Here is a 16764-nt window from a genome sequence, read left to right as displayed (position 1 = left end):
TTCCTTCTGGACACAGCATTTTTACAAGTTTTTTTAAATATCTTTCCCAAAATATTGAAAACAACAGAAAATATGATCGAGCGTCATTTACTATTTTGACAACCAAAGACAATTTTTCAAATAAAAAAACAGGTTTAGTCCGAAAATAGTTTCTTATTGTTATAAATATGATTTTTCATAAGGATCTGATAATAATTTACTTTTTATTTTATAAGTATTAAAATAGTAGTTATTTATGGTAAATTGTGATTATGATACAATTGACCAGTAATTATCTTTTGTTATTAAAGAGTGAAGGCAGTTAAATGTCACACATAAAATCAAATGAATATGAATCATAGGCAAATACATAATTCTTACAATACTAAAATGAAATCTTTCAAGTTTGAACTATAAGACAACATAAGAAATAATGTGTAAAAAAAGGATACGTATGGTCGAAAGGTCACTGCCTACCCATGTAAAACGTAGAAATAATATCTATATTCTATACCCGATACCGGTCTAATTCATTTGCGCGGGAAAACTAACGTATAAAGCATTGATTATTGAAGGCGTTTATAAAATATTTAGAAATTACAACCTGTGACAACCGTATCCTTTATATCATATTTTTTTTAATTTAAAATTTTTAACATTATTACATGTTGCATATTATTTGCGTGTGAAAAGTTAAATACGGATAATGACCGGAACTGATTTGCGAATGACTCAAGTATTTATTTTTTTGTATCCCTCCTACTTTCCAAGTATTTTTGTATTGTTTTTTAAATTAAAACTTTGTAGGTGACTTCAGAATGGGCGAAAATATTTACAGATAATGTTACTGATAACTACACCAATTCAATGCTTTTTATGAAGCAATTAACGTGCATCGCAGCTAGTACAATACTATACATGAAAAATGCTTTCTCTGAGGAAAACTACCATACAGAAACTTTTGCGAACTTAAAGTTGCGACTTTTAAAGAAAACCTGTAGCGATGAAAGAGCACAGTTTGTTAGTTCGTCTTTGCTAGCAGCTTTAAGTGCCGTCGAAAAGAAATATGTAAGTCAATTAATTACTACTAAGAATAAAATTAAAATTCATACGTATAGCAACTTGTAAGCGATATTAAAAAATGGTTTCTTATTAATAGTTAGAGTCAATAGCTCTATGCTTTTACGAGGGCGAAGATACGGCAGCCAATTTATTGGAATATCACATATTTAAATATCACTACAAATCTGGCGAGGCGACAATGATTATAACTTCAAAGAACAAAAATACAGAGAGACACACGTCTTGTACATTACAAGATGTCCAGATGAAAACATTAAAATTAATTCGGGCGTGTATGGTTTTTATGAGTGGTTCAAACCTATTTACTGAAAATACTAACATCGCCATTCGAATTTATTTTACTTCAGGTAAGTTATAGCTGTGTGAACCAACTTTTACAAGAAAAATATAAGTTTTTCCCAATATCGAACGTGGAGCTTAGTTTACTATTTACGTAAGCTTCTGTGTAATCCACGGTTTTTGCAACACATAAAGTCTTCTATACATGTCTTAATTATTTATAAAATATCGTTTCGCATTACTAATGGAGCTATAATAAAACTATTTAATATCATTAAAATAAATGTAATATAATAATAGGAAATAGAATTTAAAAAAACTGTTGTATATTTATACTAGCTGCCCCTGTGAACTTCAGTTCACCTTAATTTGTTTATTTTACTTACTCAAATTGGTTTAGCCATGTTCGTGTTTTTCGCTTAGCAACATGTTTTGCGATTCATTTTTATTGATATACATTGATAATCTATTTTTTTTCTCTCGAACTCGTTGCGATAATAGAAAACTTAAACAGTTGCAATTGACGGCCTTACCGCTCTTCGGTCTCAACTCGGCCAACCACTCCACAAACACTATTGAAATAACAGAATATGTGGAATGATTTGTAATCTGAATCTAATTTTTTCTATATCATTTACTCACCATCTCGATGTTATTATAAATGTATTATAAAAATCAGTGCCCGCAATTACTTTTTAGGTCTTGGTCTCAGAATTCTGTATCTGTTTTATGATCATCATATGCCTCATGTGCCAAACACTTCGGCTTCTTGGGTCTAAGGGAACGGTTTCCTCACGATGTTTTCCTTCACCGTTCGAGCGAATGTTAAATACGCACATAGAAAGAAAGTCCATTGGTGCATATTCGGGTATCGAACCTACGACCTCCGCTCATCTCTGAGTCGCATTTTGAAGCCCCTAGGCCAACACTGCTTAGTGTTCTTCAGTAAGCCTAATTTTTTCACCAACTTCATATAAAGACACACCCGATGACTACGAAGTGCCCGGTTTCACATTCGTGGACGAAGAGATAGATCCTTTAACGCAAACTATGAGTGAATCCATTAAATTGGCTTGTGTCGAGACGCCATATCATTCGCTAACAGCACGCGGGTCCAGAAATTGGACTTTCAAGGACAGTAATGAGGCGTATGTAAGTGTCTTTAACTTTAAACTATTTTTATTTTATACATCTGTTGGCGCGTTTGGGAAAACTGATAAGAGTAATGATGACAGTGATTTTTTTCTGCAAACGTAGAATAAGGATAATCATAATATTTCTGACAAGAAATACACGAACGTTTTTTTTTATTCAAGAAATCAACAAATCAGCCTCTTGACCATGCCTTATGACCCATTCAAGACAATACTTAAAAGTTGTTGCGTTTTCCGTCATAAAATACGCTTAACGCCAATGGCGCTTTAACCTTTGGTATCAGGTAGTGATCATTTATTTCAATAGGTTAAAGCTGACTGCTGTAATAATAAAATAGGTGTTGTAATACAGTTAAAATCGCACAAAATCTTTTTAGGCATCTCAAAATGTGCCGGTCCTCACAAATGACACGGATTTTTCTGGTAAGTGTTCTTGATTCTAAAACCACAGTATTTAAATGTAACGTACTAAAAAAGTGTATTGCTTACTTCCGAAATTTGATTAATTAAGTAAATTAATAAATTTTGGAAAAAAAAATTTATTAATTTTATCATGACCATAAAATAAATTTTAATAAACGATTTCTTTTTGATTCTATTTATGTTGTATATGGCAAAATTAACTGACTGACTAAATAGCAACACATTTCTGTTAATGCTTTGCCCAAAAGTTTCGGTTTCGGAGAAACAATTAAAGGGTGCATATTCCCACCGATTTCTGCTAAAACTCATGGGATATAAGTATCATTAGCCTATCATTAAATGCAACTATTTTGATCGAAACAACAGTTCTTGCCGCGAATCACCACTATGTAGTACCAGGTACTTATTGAATTATTTGCGAACAAATTCGACTGTTTTACAATGTATGGATAAAGTACCAAATAGCTATGCAACACATAAATTATTCGAAAGATAAAAGTTCTGTATAAGATACTTAGCATTTTATCACGAATAGCGCTATCTGACAGTCGTTAAACGCAAAAATACTGTTTATCCTACCCAACCTAATACCTAAACTAACCTAAACTACCTGTTTACCTAAGTAATAAATAGCTTATTTGGAAGTTATCCGGAGATTGTGAAACAGACCCTTAGTCGAATTGGTTCCTTCATTGAGTCCTTCAAGTCTTGTCTTAAACGCCGGCAACGCAATCACGAACCCTCTGGCTAGCCATACGGTATCTTTTAACATCAGATGAGCCTTCTGCCCGTTCGTTTAATATGCCTTGCTTAGAGACTGAAGGCCCATATGTCAAAAATTAAGTATTTATTTAAATTAGATCCAAATGAATCAAAATGGAACTGTCCGTGCAATAAATACAATGATAACTGCGATACGGCACTGCTTACATGCCAGTAAGTTCAATTTTAATTTCTTATATTAAAGTAATTAAAGTACCTGCTATAATAATCAGAGTAAACGGGAAATCACAAATATTCACCAAAATCACGTTGCTGACAGAAATTTGAAAATGGCTTTGTTGGTTCCTAAAAACGAACTTTATTTATAATATGCTATTTTTTTTATTTGAAAAAAAAGTACCTTTAGATTTTGACGTACGCTTTTTCTCAATTATAGATTTTTACGTGCACATGTGAGAATTTATAGGTTCAACGGTTTTCTTTAACTACCATAGGTACAATGTTCTTGTACGTAAATTATTTTAAGCAATTATTTTTTTAAAATTAAATATGTGATTTATAGAATCAAGCTGACCCGGCGAACTTCGCTCCGCCTAATAATATCGTTAACTTAACTTTAGTGAAACTTAATTTAAGAACTATTTTAGAACTTTTTTGCAAATACAGAAATATTTTATTGCTTGCTATTGCGAGAAAAATGGCAGTTTTAAGCATTAGGCCTCTTCTGTCTAGTGCAAATTTCTAATATACACCATTTTTTATGTGGTAACACATTCTTCGATCAAGATCAAAGCCTGGTTATGCATCTGAACATGCAAAGCGACACGAAATTGATGTAAAATGATGCGTAGTTTTGACAACAGATGGCACAACATGCTGTTTGCATTCGTAATATTAATTAATTAATTTATAGTTATTCGATTTCTTATTTATTCGGAGTGGAGAAAATTCCACCAAAAAGAGATAAGTAACATCGGTCCAGCAGATCTTGAGTTATAAGTGGTGTAACTAACACGACTTTATTATATATTTAGATTATAAAACCATTTATTGTTCTTGTCATAAAAAAACTGCCTTGTCTCACATAATGCAAATGCCAACGTCTACAGTTTATTAAGGAATAAAGCAAATTTCCAGAATAAATAGTACACATAACTATATATACTTACCTATATAAATAAAGATATTTTTGAGTTTGAGTTTGAGTATACCAAAATAACCCATACACTGAACCATCCCTAACCATACTTTGTAGATACTGTAAACATCTACAACACGCTGTCTGTTATGGTATTCCTGAAGAGAATGCCGCGGACGTCGCAGGCCATTGTTGCATACAGTGCTATGATAATGATAAGACAAGAACTACCACCGACATTAGCCTAACCACAATGGCCATTAAGAAGAGATCTGTACGTATAATGATTCAGATTCATGTGCACTTTTTACTTTTTGTTTTTCAGGGATCCAGTATCAGTTTAGTTTAATTTTATTGTTCTTGTTTAGTTTCTTCTTAATAACTATATGCAATATATATTTTTGCTCTTCTTGCCTATCCCATGTAATTTAATACATTTTTTTCCTTCACGTAGAGTGGTTGCCTGGAAGAGATCGCTAGAAAGCGATGAGGCCGCCAGTTGCTCTCCTTTTCATTTAACTATGTTCAATTTTTAAATTGTAATGTAATGAAGTGTTAATAAATCCTCATCGATAGATCCTCATCTTCTGTGGTCTATATTATATTTTGATGACAAAGACGTAATTAAAGAAGCTCATTCTAATATGATGATAGCTGAAATACACCAATTCTGAACTACACTTGAAAATTGTCTAAAGTGTCATGTATCATCTTAATGGTGCAATATATGCATTTATAGTGTAATTAAATCAATGTTAACTATTTATTTCTTTAGCATCGTTGTGATTTGAAAGTCGAAAAATATGAAACGAAAAACCGACACTAAAAAGAAATAGACACAAGATTTAACGATTTAATGAGATAGGAAGCAATACATTAGTCTTGTTATCTAGAAACCAAAAATTTTTAACGTTTCACTTCTACCACATGTGAATCACACAAGTTTTTTTGCCTGCCTTCTTTATTTCAATACGCAATGGTCTTCCCCAAGGGGACACGACTGGTCATTGATTGATTTTTCTACCACCTCAACAATTTTAGCCAGGTTCGAATCTACGACCACCAGGTCACTGTTTGAGCTCCAGAGGCGATCACGGTGGTTTAATATCCTTAATTGTTTAGTCTGTATGTCTGTTCCGTCGTGCGCTTGCGGCGTCTCTGCAAATGTCAACTGTAGGGTCAGAGGACTTTGTTCGTTGTCTCGATTTATCCGAGCAAAGTGCTATTAATCTCCTGCGAACATTTTTCTCATACGGAATTATTAAGAAGGAGCCGCAAACCATGTAAGTGTTTTAGTAAATTATTTTAATTTTAAGGAGATGTAGATAATATTTCTATGGTAAATAATAATTGTCAAAAGCCATGTCAATGCGATACCAAAGTTTACGTATATGTTAGAATTTTCGATTCGTTTTTCACTATCGATTTAAATTAATGTTGATTTTTGGCTGTAATCAGAGTTGGATACAATTTAGGATCGTCGTATATATGTCGCAGCCTAGTTAGCTATTTCTAATACTATTCCAGTAATAAATATCCATTTGTATTAATATTCCAGCTTAATTCAGATAATAAATAGTTCTAGTGTAACAATATGGCTATATAATTAATTAGTTTCAATTAATAACAAGACGTCCTGTATTCATAAAGACTAGATTTCATATTTTTTCATCTTTATTGAAGCTTAAGACAAATTAATTTTTACAGGCTCCGGCACAAGATAATTAAATCTAGATTAAATAGTGTGATTTCCGATTACTTTCAAAGAAGCAAATTCGATTCAATTATTTCACAATCTAAGGCAGTACAGAACGATCCGTTTTCGCAAGTTTTGAGTCCTTCAGAACAAATTAACTTACAAAGCGCCTCTAACATTTGTGAATTGGTTGAAATGCCATCTGGAAATAACCAGAATGCATCCATGGCGGAGTATGAAGGGGCAATTTCTAATATAGATATTATAAATATGCCGCCAATAAAAAAGGTCGCTAAACGGAAAATGCCTTCCCGTGCAAGCCAGGAGAAGGCAAAGAGAGGACGGAAGTAATGCATTTCTAATTCGTAAAATTTAACTAGACTAATAATTACATATTAATAAAATTATAAACTTAATTTTTACGCGTACGCGGTAAAAGAATTATTAAGAAAACATTTTTTTTCTAGAACATACATATGTCATTTTATGTTAATACAACTCGTTTAGTTTTTTGAAGTTTCCTAAGCCGATGGCCGACTTGGAGTTTAGTAATAGAATATATTTCATTATATCATTCATTTAAAACACTATTATAACTTTTCTAAGATGGCGTACGGGTTGAATTTAATTTCTTAGATATTTAATATTTCATAATATAAGTTATAATTGTTTCTCTTATTTAGATAATAATAAAGACATTGTCCTTTTATTAGTTTTATTTCAATTACATTCAATTACATTCAATCATTTTAAATCTTTTTAGGTTAACACTTATCTATCTATAACTGGGAATGGCTTGTGAAGGGGCCCTAGGGGTAAAAATAATCACTAACCTTATTTTAAGACTAGATCAATATTAATCTATTTAAAAATACATTGTACTTGATCACTGATATTTCAAATTAACAAGTTAGAAGTTATGGTTTTTAATTTCGCTAAAACTAAAACGGCTTCTATTTCTTAAAAGTTACCCTATACAATATCAACAAATGAATTGTGGCCTTTGAAAGTCCCCGAAGTTAGTGTAGGTCCGACCCCAGTACTTAGGATCGCCCCGTTGGTCCAATGGTTGGTTGTTTGGAGGGACAGCGGTGCGATTTATTTTTTCCAACTCGTCTAGTAGTTTTTGCAAGATCTCCGGTTCTCTGAAATTCGTAGTAAAAAATTAAGTAAAATTGCAAAATTTAACAATACAAAAGTAAATTTTTCCCATTTGATGATTACGAAACTTAAAAAACAATAATCTCTTCCTAGAAAGAGAAAGTTTGTAGCAAGTTACTTCAAGAAATGCTGTAAAAAGTAGGATTCTTTTATAAAGAAGATTGATGCAAATCAATCCTAGGTAGACAGTGACAACTTACTCGTTAGCAAGATTCCTCACTTCACATGCATCTTCCTCAATATTGAATAGACAAGGCGCCTTCAAAGGTTCACATAGTATTGGATCTAGTTTCTTACATGTCACTGTTGAAGCATTTCTACAAAAATAAAACGTAAGTACGAATTAAGCATAGACTTCCTTCTGTAAGTTTCCGACTATATTCAAAAATAAATATTGATACGCAAAGATATGTTTTAAATAAATAATAATTTAGCAACAAAGTTATATAAGTTTACTTTTTTATGATTATATTTATCATGGTAACAGTTGATTCAAAAATCAGTAGACTATCGTTAAGTTAAAGAAAATTCAATTATTTAATAAAGTGTTGCCAACTTACAAAAAATATGTAAAATGCCAACATTACCTTAGTTCCAAGATTATTTCTTCGGACGGCATCATTCCTAATTGCGCAAAAGCCTTCCCCGCTGGGCTGTTTAAGACTTCCTTAACATCGTAGACACCTGCGCGGCCAGTAGGACCATACCAGTAGTCCCAGGCACCATTGTAATTTGTGCCTAAAGATGTATGAAAGATACAAGTCAATGTGTGGCACGATGTTTACTTTACAGTTCCTACCAGCAAATGTTAAATGCCACAGCCGATTTCAACGCAGTATTGAAGAGACTCTTAAACTTACACCTTGATTGCTCAAGCCCGATTTTTAATCGGTGCATCTTTCGACATAACATTAACATTACTACTAAATTGAAAATGTAGTGTTTTGAAATCGATGCATATCAATCTTATTTCGATATTCAATCGAAGTTCGATAAGAGAGGTTACGCTTTAAGGATTATTTAGGACTCAGAATAAAAAATACGTCTTCATAACAAACATCGACAATAGTGAAAGTGAGAAACGTCTGTATTCAGAATGCGAATTCGTAAAAAGCATTCTCATGAGCCTTTGTGACAATATAATTAAAATACAATAGGCGATTATAAATGCATTGAACTTATTGACAAATCAAACATCATATTACAGTTACATCTATTTTGGTACACCTACCAAAGAAGGACTACAATTATATAACCTTTAAGTATTAAAATATATTACATTGTATTTGAGCGGTTTCCGCCAAAAAGACTATCTTTGTCGCTACTTCAGTTGGCATTTATTATTAAGTAATTTTTAGGTAGATAATATAATTAATAGTTTGTTGCCTGAGGCCGTGTGGTTCACCCAACTCCTTTACAAAGAATTTATATTTATAAATGCGCTATTAATATTCACTTGTAAGGTGTATATAAAATATGACTTAAGTTAGTCTCGACTCTGAATTTAAATATACTGTTAATAATTTTGAAGTAAATTACAATTCTGTGCTATTTTACTATTTAACTAGTAACCTTTATGTAGTTTCCACTTGTCGACTGTGATAGATGCGCTGCCAAATTCATCGTCAATGTTATGTAGAACAGTGGTTCGCTCTGATTTGAGATCGGACGATAATGCCTTCCATTGGTCTATACCATCGATGCCAGATAAACTGAAAGAGGTAAATAATTTTGATAAAAATTAGGCTAGTGTCATATGCTATATATAGTGTTTGATTTCAGATTCTTATAAGATAGTTTCTTATGCATTAGGTATGAGAGGAACATCTTTCATACCGCTAGTTAAAAAGCGCCGTTTAATAAAACGGCTAGGCTGCTAATTGAACAGCTAATTAGCTAGTTGGCTACGACACATACATATATAATCTTCACGGTTTCATTTTGTTTACACTGAATTAACATTAGTGTTGTTGTCGACATAATAAGATTCAGATGACAATAATCATTTGAATAATTTTGCCTTTTAGGGAACCTTGCCCTTTACTTAAGAACTGACAGTTAATGTGAACTATCATTAAACATCGGATACCTCACATTGGCCCCCGTAGCACTAAGCAGAGTGGGCATCCAGTCTGCGATGTACATCTTCTGTGTGGCGACGCGGGGTGTCTTCTCGAGCAAAGGGCTCCAGAGTGCTGCCGCCCCTCGGACTCCGCCCTCCCACAGGGTGTTCTTTACCTAGAAACAGTTAATTTAAAATTATAAAGCACTCATTCAAGTCATCATTTAATCTTTGCCATTGGAACCAAACTATTTAAATTCAATTCGATTTTAATTGTAACTAAATCTAAATAATTTAAATATATTTTTGACGATCATTAAATAGTATTAAACTTTGCTAAAGAACTGAACAGGTACCATAAGTAAAAAATAAAAATATATAAGCCGGTAGGTCGTAGGTTCAATCCCCAGCTATACACCGATAGAATTTCTATCTGGCACGTACGGTGAAGAAAAAATTCGTAAGGAAACCGACATTAAGCCGAAACTGTCGACGTTGTGTGTCAGGAACTGCAGTTTGATCACCCACTTGCCTATTAGAAATGATCATTAGAAATCTGAGGCTTAGATCTAAAAGGCTGTAGGGCTATTGGTATATATCAACTTTGTTCTCGAATAGATATTTACTAACACCCTTAAGAGGATAATTCGATGCAGCATTCAAGTTGAAGCCCGCAGCGGCTCCCCCATTGTCTGTGCTGAAAAGGATTATGCTGTTCTGCAACAGGCCGTTAGTGTGTAAAGACTGGACCACTTTACCAACTGATTCGTCCATTTTTGTCAGCATCGCTTAAAAAGAAGTAAAAAAAATATGCATTAATTAAAACATTCAATAATAATAATTATTATATATAATATCAACGATTTTTAATATAGGTTTATAAAGGCAATTTTTTTTTAATGAATACTTATTCAAAAATAAACGCTAAGCACACCAGCGTACACAACAGCGTACGATTTATTTTGTGATAAACTATATTAACGACACTACTTTTAGTTGAACTACTTTTAATGAATTGGCGTAACATTATTCACCTGCAAACTTTTTCCTCTGAGGATCAGTAATCCATGTAAAGTTGGATATAAGGTCTTCAGGTGCTCGTATAGGTTCATACGGGTTGCCCGTGTGAACTGCCGAATGACCAACCATAAGGAATAGAGGCTCACTCTTATTGTGCTCAGATATTATCTGTATGTAAAGAAATATTATTAATCTGTGCCTGTGCGGATTCACTGAAAAGTAAAGTGTGATATAACTTTTCAATGGCATGAATTCAAAAGTCTTAATTCTATTAACGAGTATATTAAACGCTTTATTCGAAAATATTTCTTGTAAAGTATCGATTACGAAAATATGTTGTATAAAAATACATCAAAATAATTATTCTTTTGTCTTTAGACAAGGTCATACTAAAACAATATACTAACCCTGACAGCCTCCTCTGTATACACATCGGTTACATATTTACCGAACAAATCGTGAGCCATTGAGTAACCTGCGGAATATAAAGATTTGAAGAAATAAGATAAATAAATATCACACAACATCCTGTCAACCAGTGTTAAATGATAGAAAAAGAAATGGATTAGTTCACCATCGATACTAAACCTCCTGGTTTTCGTCTAACGTCATGCGTCTATAATGGCCGCAGATTGTTGTATCTGTTTCGTGATCAATTATTTTTTCTAATAGGCGTAGGCCATCTGTGCCTAAGCACCGACGTTTTCGGTCATGAATAAGAAACGAACTTAGAATAAAAATCCATTTGTGCACAGTCGTGATCTATACCTCGTCGGAAATCGAAGCCCCATTGGCCAGCTTCCTGAGTTGTGTGGTCATACATATCTATCTTTCCTGTCCAGAATCCTAAATGTGTATCGAATCTGAAACAAGATTCCTCTTTGTATCATAGTCGCTTGAAGGGTTGCGGTGCTAAAACTATTTTTGTTGTTTTGAAAAGTTCTTTTCTTGAACATAGGCTTTAGAACATCTTAATAACAAAAAGAGCAAAGAGATGATACGAATAATTACAAAAAACACCACAATACTATGTATTATCTATTATTACATATTTACTAAAACAAATATTACCCATGAGAAGCCAGGAATGATACTAGCGATCAGTCATAATTTTATCTCTGGGTAGGATAAAAAAATAAAAAACTGCAAATGTTATTAAAACGTTCACTGAAATATTATCGAACCAATTCCACTTAGGAACCTTCAATATAAGAGCGTACCAATTCTTAAAAGCCGGCAACGAACTCGTGAGCCCTCTGACATTTAGAGTGTACATAGGCGGCGGTTTGGCCCCTGTTCTATAAAAAAAATATCACAATACAGCAGAGGGGTAAGGGTACAGCAATCCGCCTAACGCGGTAGACCCGGACCGCGTTATAAGGAAAACGCGTTGTAGGTGAACACTCGTAAAATCAAAAACTAGGAACATAGTTTAATATAGTTGTTAATTCAAGTTTTATAACGATACAATGCAAACTACAGAAACATAACTTGATAAATCTGCGCGTTGTAGATAGGAAATACTGAGTTATATTGGTGATAGATGAAAGCGTTATACTAAAACGCATTATAGGGAGGGATCACTGTATTTACTCTTTAAAAATGAAGACTTACCCTCTACTCAGCGGTAAATGGGCCTTTTTGTAACTCCCAAGGTGCCATTTGCCAACCAAATGGTTTCTGTATCCCAGTTCCTTTAAGTATTGTGGCAAGAGTTTCTCATTGAGAGGTAGACCACGCGGTTCGATACCATACAACACTCCATGCTGCATACCTGGTAGCATAAAGTTCATATGAAATCGCCCTTGAATTTATCGGAAATAATGTATCCATAGCGGATTCTGTTACACGACGAGTCCTTTGCTTTCTTTTTTGCCCGTTTGAAGCAAACGGCCAGGAGGCTCATCTGATGAGGCAAATCAACAGATTCCCAAGATATTGCCTGTTCACTTTTCAAAATCAATCGGTTGCTGATCTTATTTTATATATATGATTGTTATTTTTTGTTATATAATACTAGAAACTATATTTATCTGAAACTTTATTTTTATCTCACACACTGTATTATTGTTTTTTTATTACTCTTTAATATATAATATTCTCGGTTCGGTTTCGATATTTGTGAAGAACATGTATACTAACAGGCTGCAACTTCCCCGACTAACTAAAGTTAGTAATTATTTTTTGGGAAAAGGGATACACTTCTTTAATAAAATCCCAGAGGCACTTTTATCTCTGCCTTTTAATAAATTTAAAAAATGTATGAAAAGCAGTGCAAAATTTCGAGTTTCACTTTCTTTTTTTCTAGTTAAGTTAAAAATACCAGGATATATAATTTAGACGATATCTTTATACATATGTACTTTTGATATTGATTTAATTTCGTTAATTTGAATATGAATACATACAATAATTATCAATGAGTTCAGAAATGTGTTTTTCATAACACACCCATATATTTATACATATACAAATTACACATCATTTTATCTTAGATACCTATATATCATATATAAATCAAAAGCTGTTTGTTTAATCGCTCGCTAATAATGATTTGGCTAATTATTATCAAATGTGTGTTTCATAACTGTAATACGAGGTCTGTTTTGTAACTGGCGTATTAAATTTTGACACAAATAAATGTTGGTGATATGAAGTTCACCTGGTTGTCCAGTATAAACATAAATTTATGCACAAAGCAACGTGCATCAAAACAATAGTGTTATAATGTGTTTTAAAATAACTGTTAAAGTACAGTGAAGGTGAATGACCACTTATTATTAAATTCTTACACAGATAACAGATTATCATTTCTCAAACAAATCCTAGGTTTATTCATAAAATTTATTACACTGCTTCTTTCTGTCTATCTGTATTTTTGCTTACATGTTTTTCCGATCGTGTTTCTTTACTTAATATAAATTATTATCCCATTAAATAATAGGGCTTTGATTATTTTTATCGATTCAATATATGACGGAGCCTTAATAAATGTGAATTCGTGATTGATGTTGTTTAATATTAATCGATAATTACTTTTGAAATTGCAGGTATAAGAATTATTTTAATATTTGTTTGTCTGTTTAACAAAACCTACTGTTATGATGATTATGCTATAAATGAAAGTGGATACAGCATATTTGCTAACGTTATTAAATAAAATAAACAATATTGTGACAAAATAATAACAATATGGGTCAAGATTGTGGTCTCGACAAAGGTCACAAACAGAGTTTTTACCCACTTAACGCAATGACAAAAAGTATTTGAGCACGGTCATTTCATTTAAGTAAAGCATTTTTTAACGAATCATTTGTGTTTATTACGGCAAAAAATGTGTTTTATTTCTGATATGATAATTCGAGGGGACCCCTGGACCGATTTGAAAATTTCGTTTTCTGTTGTCATCCCAGGATCATTATCATCTAGTCAGGGATGAGTTCCTAGAAAAATCGATCTTCAATTTCAGCAAGCGATTTGGGTAGTTTGATATCTCGTCATTTTTTTGAAAAAGCAGAATTTAAAATGTAGAGTTAAACTTAATAAACACTTCGGCTATGCATATGCAAATTAAATAATTTAATGTTAAAAGCATTTTGTGATAATTATAGAAATAATTTTAATGAAAGATTGACTGAAATTTTAGTCCTCTTACCTAATATTTTCGCGAAAATTTGATAAAGGATTTTAAAAGCTAATTTTATGGTTATTATAAGACAAATGCCTTAACAGTGGCGTTATTAGTGGTTTCCCGTAGGAAGTATATTCTCTCATATCTCGTCTTCTACCATTAGGACAGTAATTATACTGGGGGAGGACTTTAATTTATTTACTGTCTTTTTATTTTGTTCTTAGATAACAACTGTTTAAGTATACATACCGGTATGAATAGGGTATTTTCCGGTCATAAGCGCCGCTCGCGATGGCGTGCATATTGGTGCAACATAATAATTATGTAGTGACAGACCGGAACTAAATAATGCGTCGATGTTCGGAGTCGGAATTTGATTTGATCCGTGAAAACCTACATCGTTCCAGCCCTGTAATAGAAAAAAATAGCCAATTTAATAAGAGGAGACCGATTTAGTTAGCTGTTTATTTTAATAATACAACAAGCATTCCAAATTTTAGCTATAAAATATACAAAACAGAACCATAACACATAAGTATTAGTTATTCAATCGTTAGCCCTTTAGTTATTTATTTAAATGCTATTGGAATGAAGACTAATACTTGTATAATGTGACCTATGCCAAAATTAGTAAAAATAACGGTAAGGATTTTATAACTCAATTAATGGACCGATTTTACACACACAGCTACTATAAAAGCTACATTTATTATTAAAATATTAAAAAATATAAATGGGCTTTGGGGTAGTTTAATTATTACGTCAGCACCATAGGGGCGGAAGGGGGTCTTTGATTTTCTTATTTCGTGATTACGTCAACAGTAACCATTTACTTTTTTACATATATGTCTATTCTTGAAAACGAAATGAAATTTCGAGGAATCCTTCAAAAAAAAAAATAATACGTTTATGTATTATTATTTTTAAAAATTACAGTAAATCTGCTTTTGTAATACTTGAACGGCCCCTATGATATGGGATCCTATTTGACGCGTTTGCCCCGTCGCACCTTTCTCGGACGAGCAAAAAAAACAAAACCTCCACAGAGTAGGCAGAATATAATAAACGGCTCAAATATAAGTCTTTACTCCAACTTCGATTTTGAGGTTGAAGTCTTTACTTCAAGGGGTTCAAGTCCACAGGCGCTAATTAAAGATTTATGTTGGTGCCTGGTAGATAGTACCGGTAACCCCAGAGTTGTTGCTTTCCTCGCTCAACGAATAAGTATCGCAATACAGCGAGAAAATGCTGCCAGAGTTAAAAGTACACTACCACAGAGACCAAACTCTTTAAATTTGTTTTAATATTCTTTTTATAAATTTTTATTATTACTATGTAGGTTAATAAAATTGTAAATATTTTATATTTGTAATTATGAATGTCTTGCTGAGATAAGCTATTAAGTAGATTTATTACACGAATGTGGATTGATTTCCCACATTTTAGTTGATTGCAACTTGTGACAAATGGATTTATAATTGGAGGGAAAATGGTTAGGTACGTAGGGTAGGATTTTTCTTTGAGCTTAACGTCAGTCGTACAAAGAAATCATATAACTCTTAATGTTTGTACTTGTATATTTTAAATTTTGGTCAGTCTACGAAATGCTTTTCTCTCGAGACGTTGGCTTTTTATAAGTCTTATGAAATTCTATAACGTGTGTTAGATATTTTGAAACTTGCATTCTTTTGGATATTAAAGTTTAGCACTAAGTAATCCGTTAGGTTGACCTAAATTTTTGAACTGTACCATCCGCCTACGCATAATAACCATCAGCGTTTAGATTTAATTGAATCAAAATTAAAAAAAATTACAAATTGGTAAACAAAAATGAGAAATCGGTTATAATTATTGAAGTTAAAGTCTAATTTTGTATTTATTGTGTTATATAAAAAGTGTATAAATTGTGTTTACTCCAACAAAAGTATAAAATTTAATTAAATTACTAGCATAAGTATAGAAACTAGTAAGTTTTATGCAAAATTGGCTGTGATAGGAAACACTAAAAACTATTTAATTTTGGTGTTTTAAAGACACTAATTATAATTTACAAGTAAACATTTGAATAAAATTGAAAAAAAAAAGTTTAATTACTTACCAAATCATCAGCGATGATGAGGACGATATTTGGAGCACATCGGCATCCACAAAAACACAGCAGGAACCACAAAAAACACAACATCCCGACGCAAAGTCCATTACGTTTATGAGGTAAGAGTTTAATAATGCGTGTGAGTTGACCCATAGTACCACCTCAGATCACGAAAAATTAGATAGTAGTCAGGTAAAGTAGGAAAAGGTGGTTTTCTTTCATCATCGTAAACAGTTCTAGACATAAGAATAAAAATTTAAGTATTCATTTATTATTTATTTCGTAGTCCTTCAGCTAACATAAATTATATATTAATTTTCTTG

General features: G+C 32.5%; 2 protein-coding genes and 1 long non-coding RNA gene across 3 annotated transcripts; 2 read left to right on the top strand and 1 right to left on the bottom strand.

The window, feature by feature from the left end:
• Positions 1–536: 536 nt before the first annotated feature.
• On the top strand, positions 537–2932 carry LOC110998336 (HORMA domain-containing protein 2-like). Its single transcript, XM_022266912.2, has 5 exons — positions 537–715; positions 787–1047; positions 1139–1409; positions 2321–2493; positions 2873–2932. Exons 1-5 carry the CDS (start codon positions 686–688, stop codon positions 2930–2932), a joined length of 795 nt encoding a protein of 264 aa, XP_022122604.2. The 5' UTR covers positions 537–685.
• An 845-nt stretch (positions 2933–3777) lies between these two features.
• LOC123689917 lies at positions 3778–7011 on the top strand. Its single transcript, XR_006750784.1, has 4 exons — positions 3778–3854; positions 4897–5053; positions 5902–6062; positions 6487–7011. It is a non-coding gene; the product is annotated as an uncharacterized LOC123689917 (long non-coding RNA).
• Positions 7012–7204: 193 nt separating this feature from the next.
• On the bottom strand, positions 7205–16610 carry LOC110998364 (arylsulfatase B). Its single transcript, XM_022266962.2, has 12 exons — positions 16448–16610; positions 14599–14758; positions 12333–12492; positions 11487–11581; positions 11126–11193; positions 10733–10886; positions 10329–10486; positions 9726–9874; positions 9209–9348; positions 8224–8374; positions 7837–7953; positions 7205–7620 (listed from the first exon to the last, which is right to left on the bottom strand). The coding sequence occupies exons 1-12, from the start codon at positions 16592–16594 to the stop codon at positions 7458–7460; spliced, it is 1662 nt and encodes a 553-aa protein (XP_022122654.2). The 5' UTR covers positions 16595–16610; the 3' UTR covers positions 7205–7457.
• Positions 16611–16764: the final 154 nt, after the last annotated feature.

Source organism: Pieris rapae, chromosome 17 (assembly GCF_905147795.1).
Source record: "Pieris rapae chromosome 17, ilPieRapa1.1, whole genome shotgun sequence".
Lineage (NCBI taxonomy): Eukaryota > Metazoa > Arthropoda > Insecta > Lepidoptera > Pieridae > Pieris > Pieris rapae.
Note: the sequence above shows the minus strand (reverse complement) of the source record. Positions and strands in the feature narration are given on the sequence as shown.

What these genes read in the sequence shown, in the direction of transcription:
- LOC110998364 (XM_022266962.2), bottom strand. Translation starts at nt 16,594, where the DNA reads ATGGGTCAACTCACACGCATTATTAAACTCTTACCTCATAAACGTAAT. An exon ending in AAAATACCCTATTCATACCG is followed by an intron (nt 12,493 to 14,598) that starts GTATGTATACTT and finishes TTATGCTACCAG; the next exon opens with GTATGCAGCATGGAGTGTTG. An exon ending in GGGCTTCGATTTCCGACGAG is followed by an intron (nt 11,194 to 11,486) that starts GTATAGATCACG and finishes TATATTCCGCAG; the next exon opens with GTTACTCAATGGCTCACGAT.
- LOC110998336 (XM_022266912.2), top strand. Translation starts at nt 686, where the DNA reads ATGACCGGAACTGATTTGCGAATGACTCAA. An exon ending in GTGCCGTCGAAAAGAAATAT is followed by an intron (nt 1,048 to 1,138) that starts GTAAGTCAATTA and finishes TCTTATTAATAG; the next exon opens with TTAGAGTCAATAGCTCTATG. An exon ending in AGGACAGTAATGAGGCGTAT is followed by an intron (nt 2,494 to 2,872) that starts GTAAGTGTCTTT and finishes AAATCTTTTTAG; the next exon opens with GCATCTCAAAATGTGCCGGT.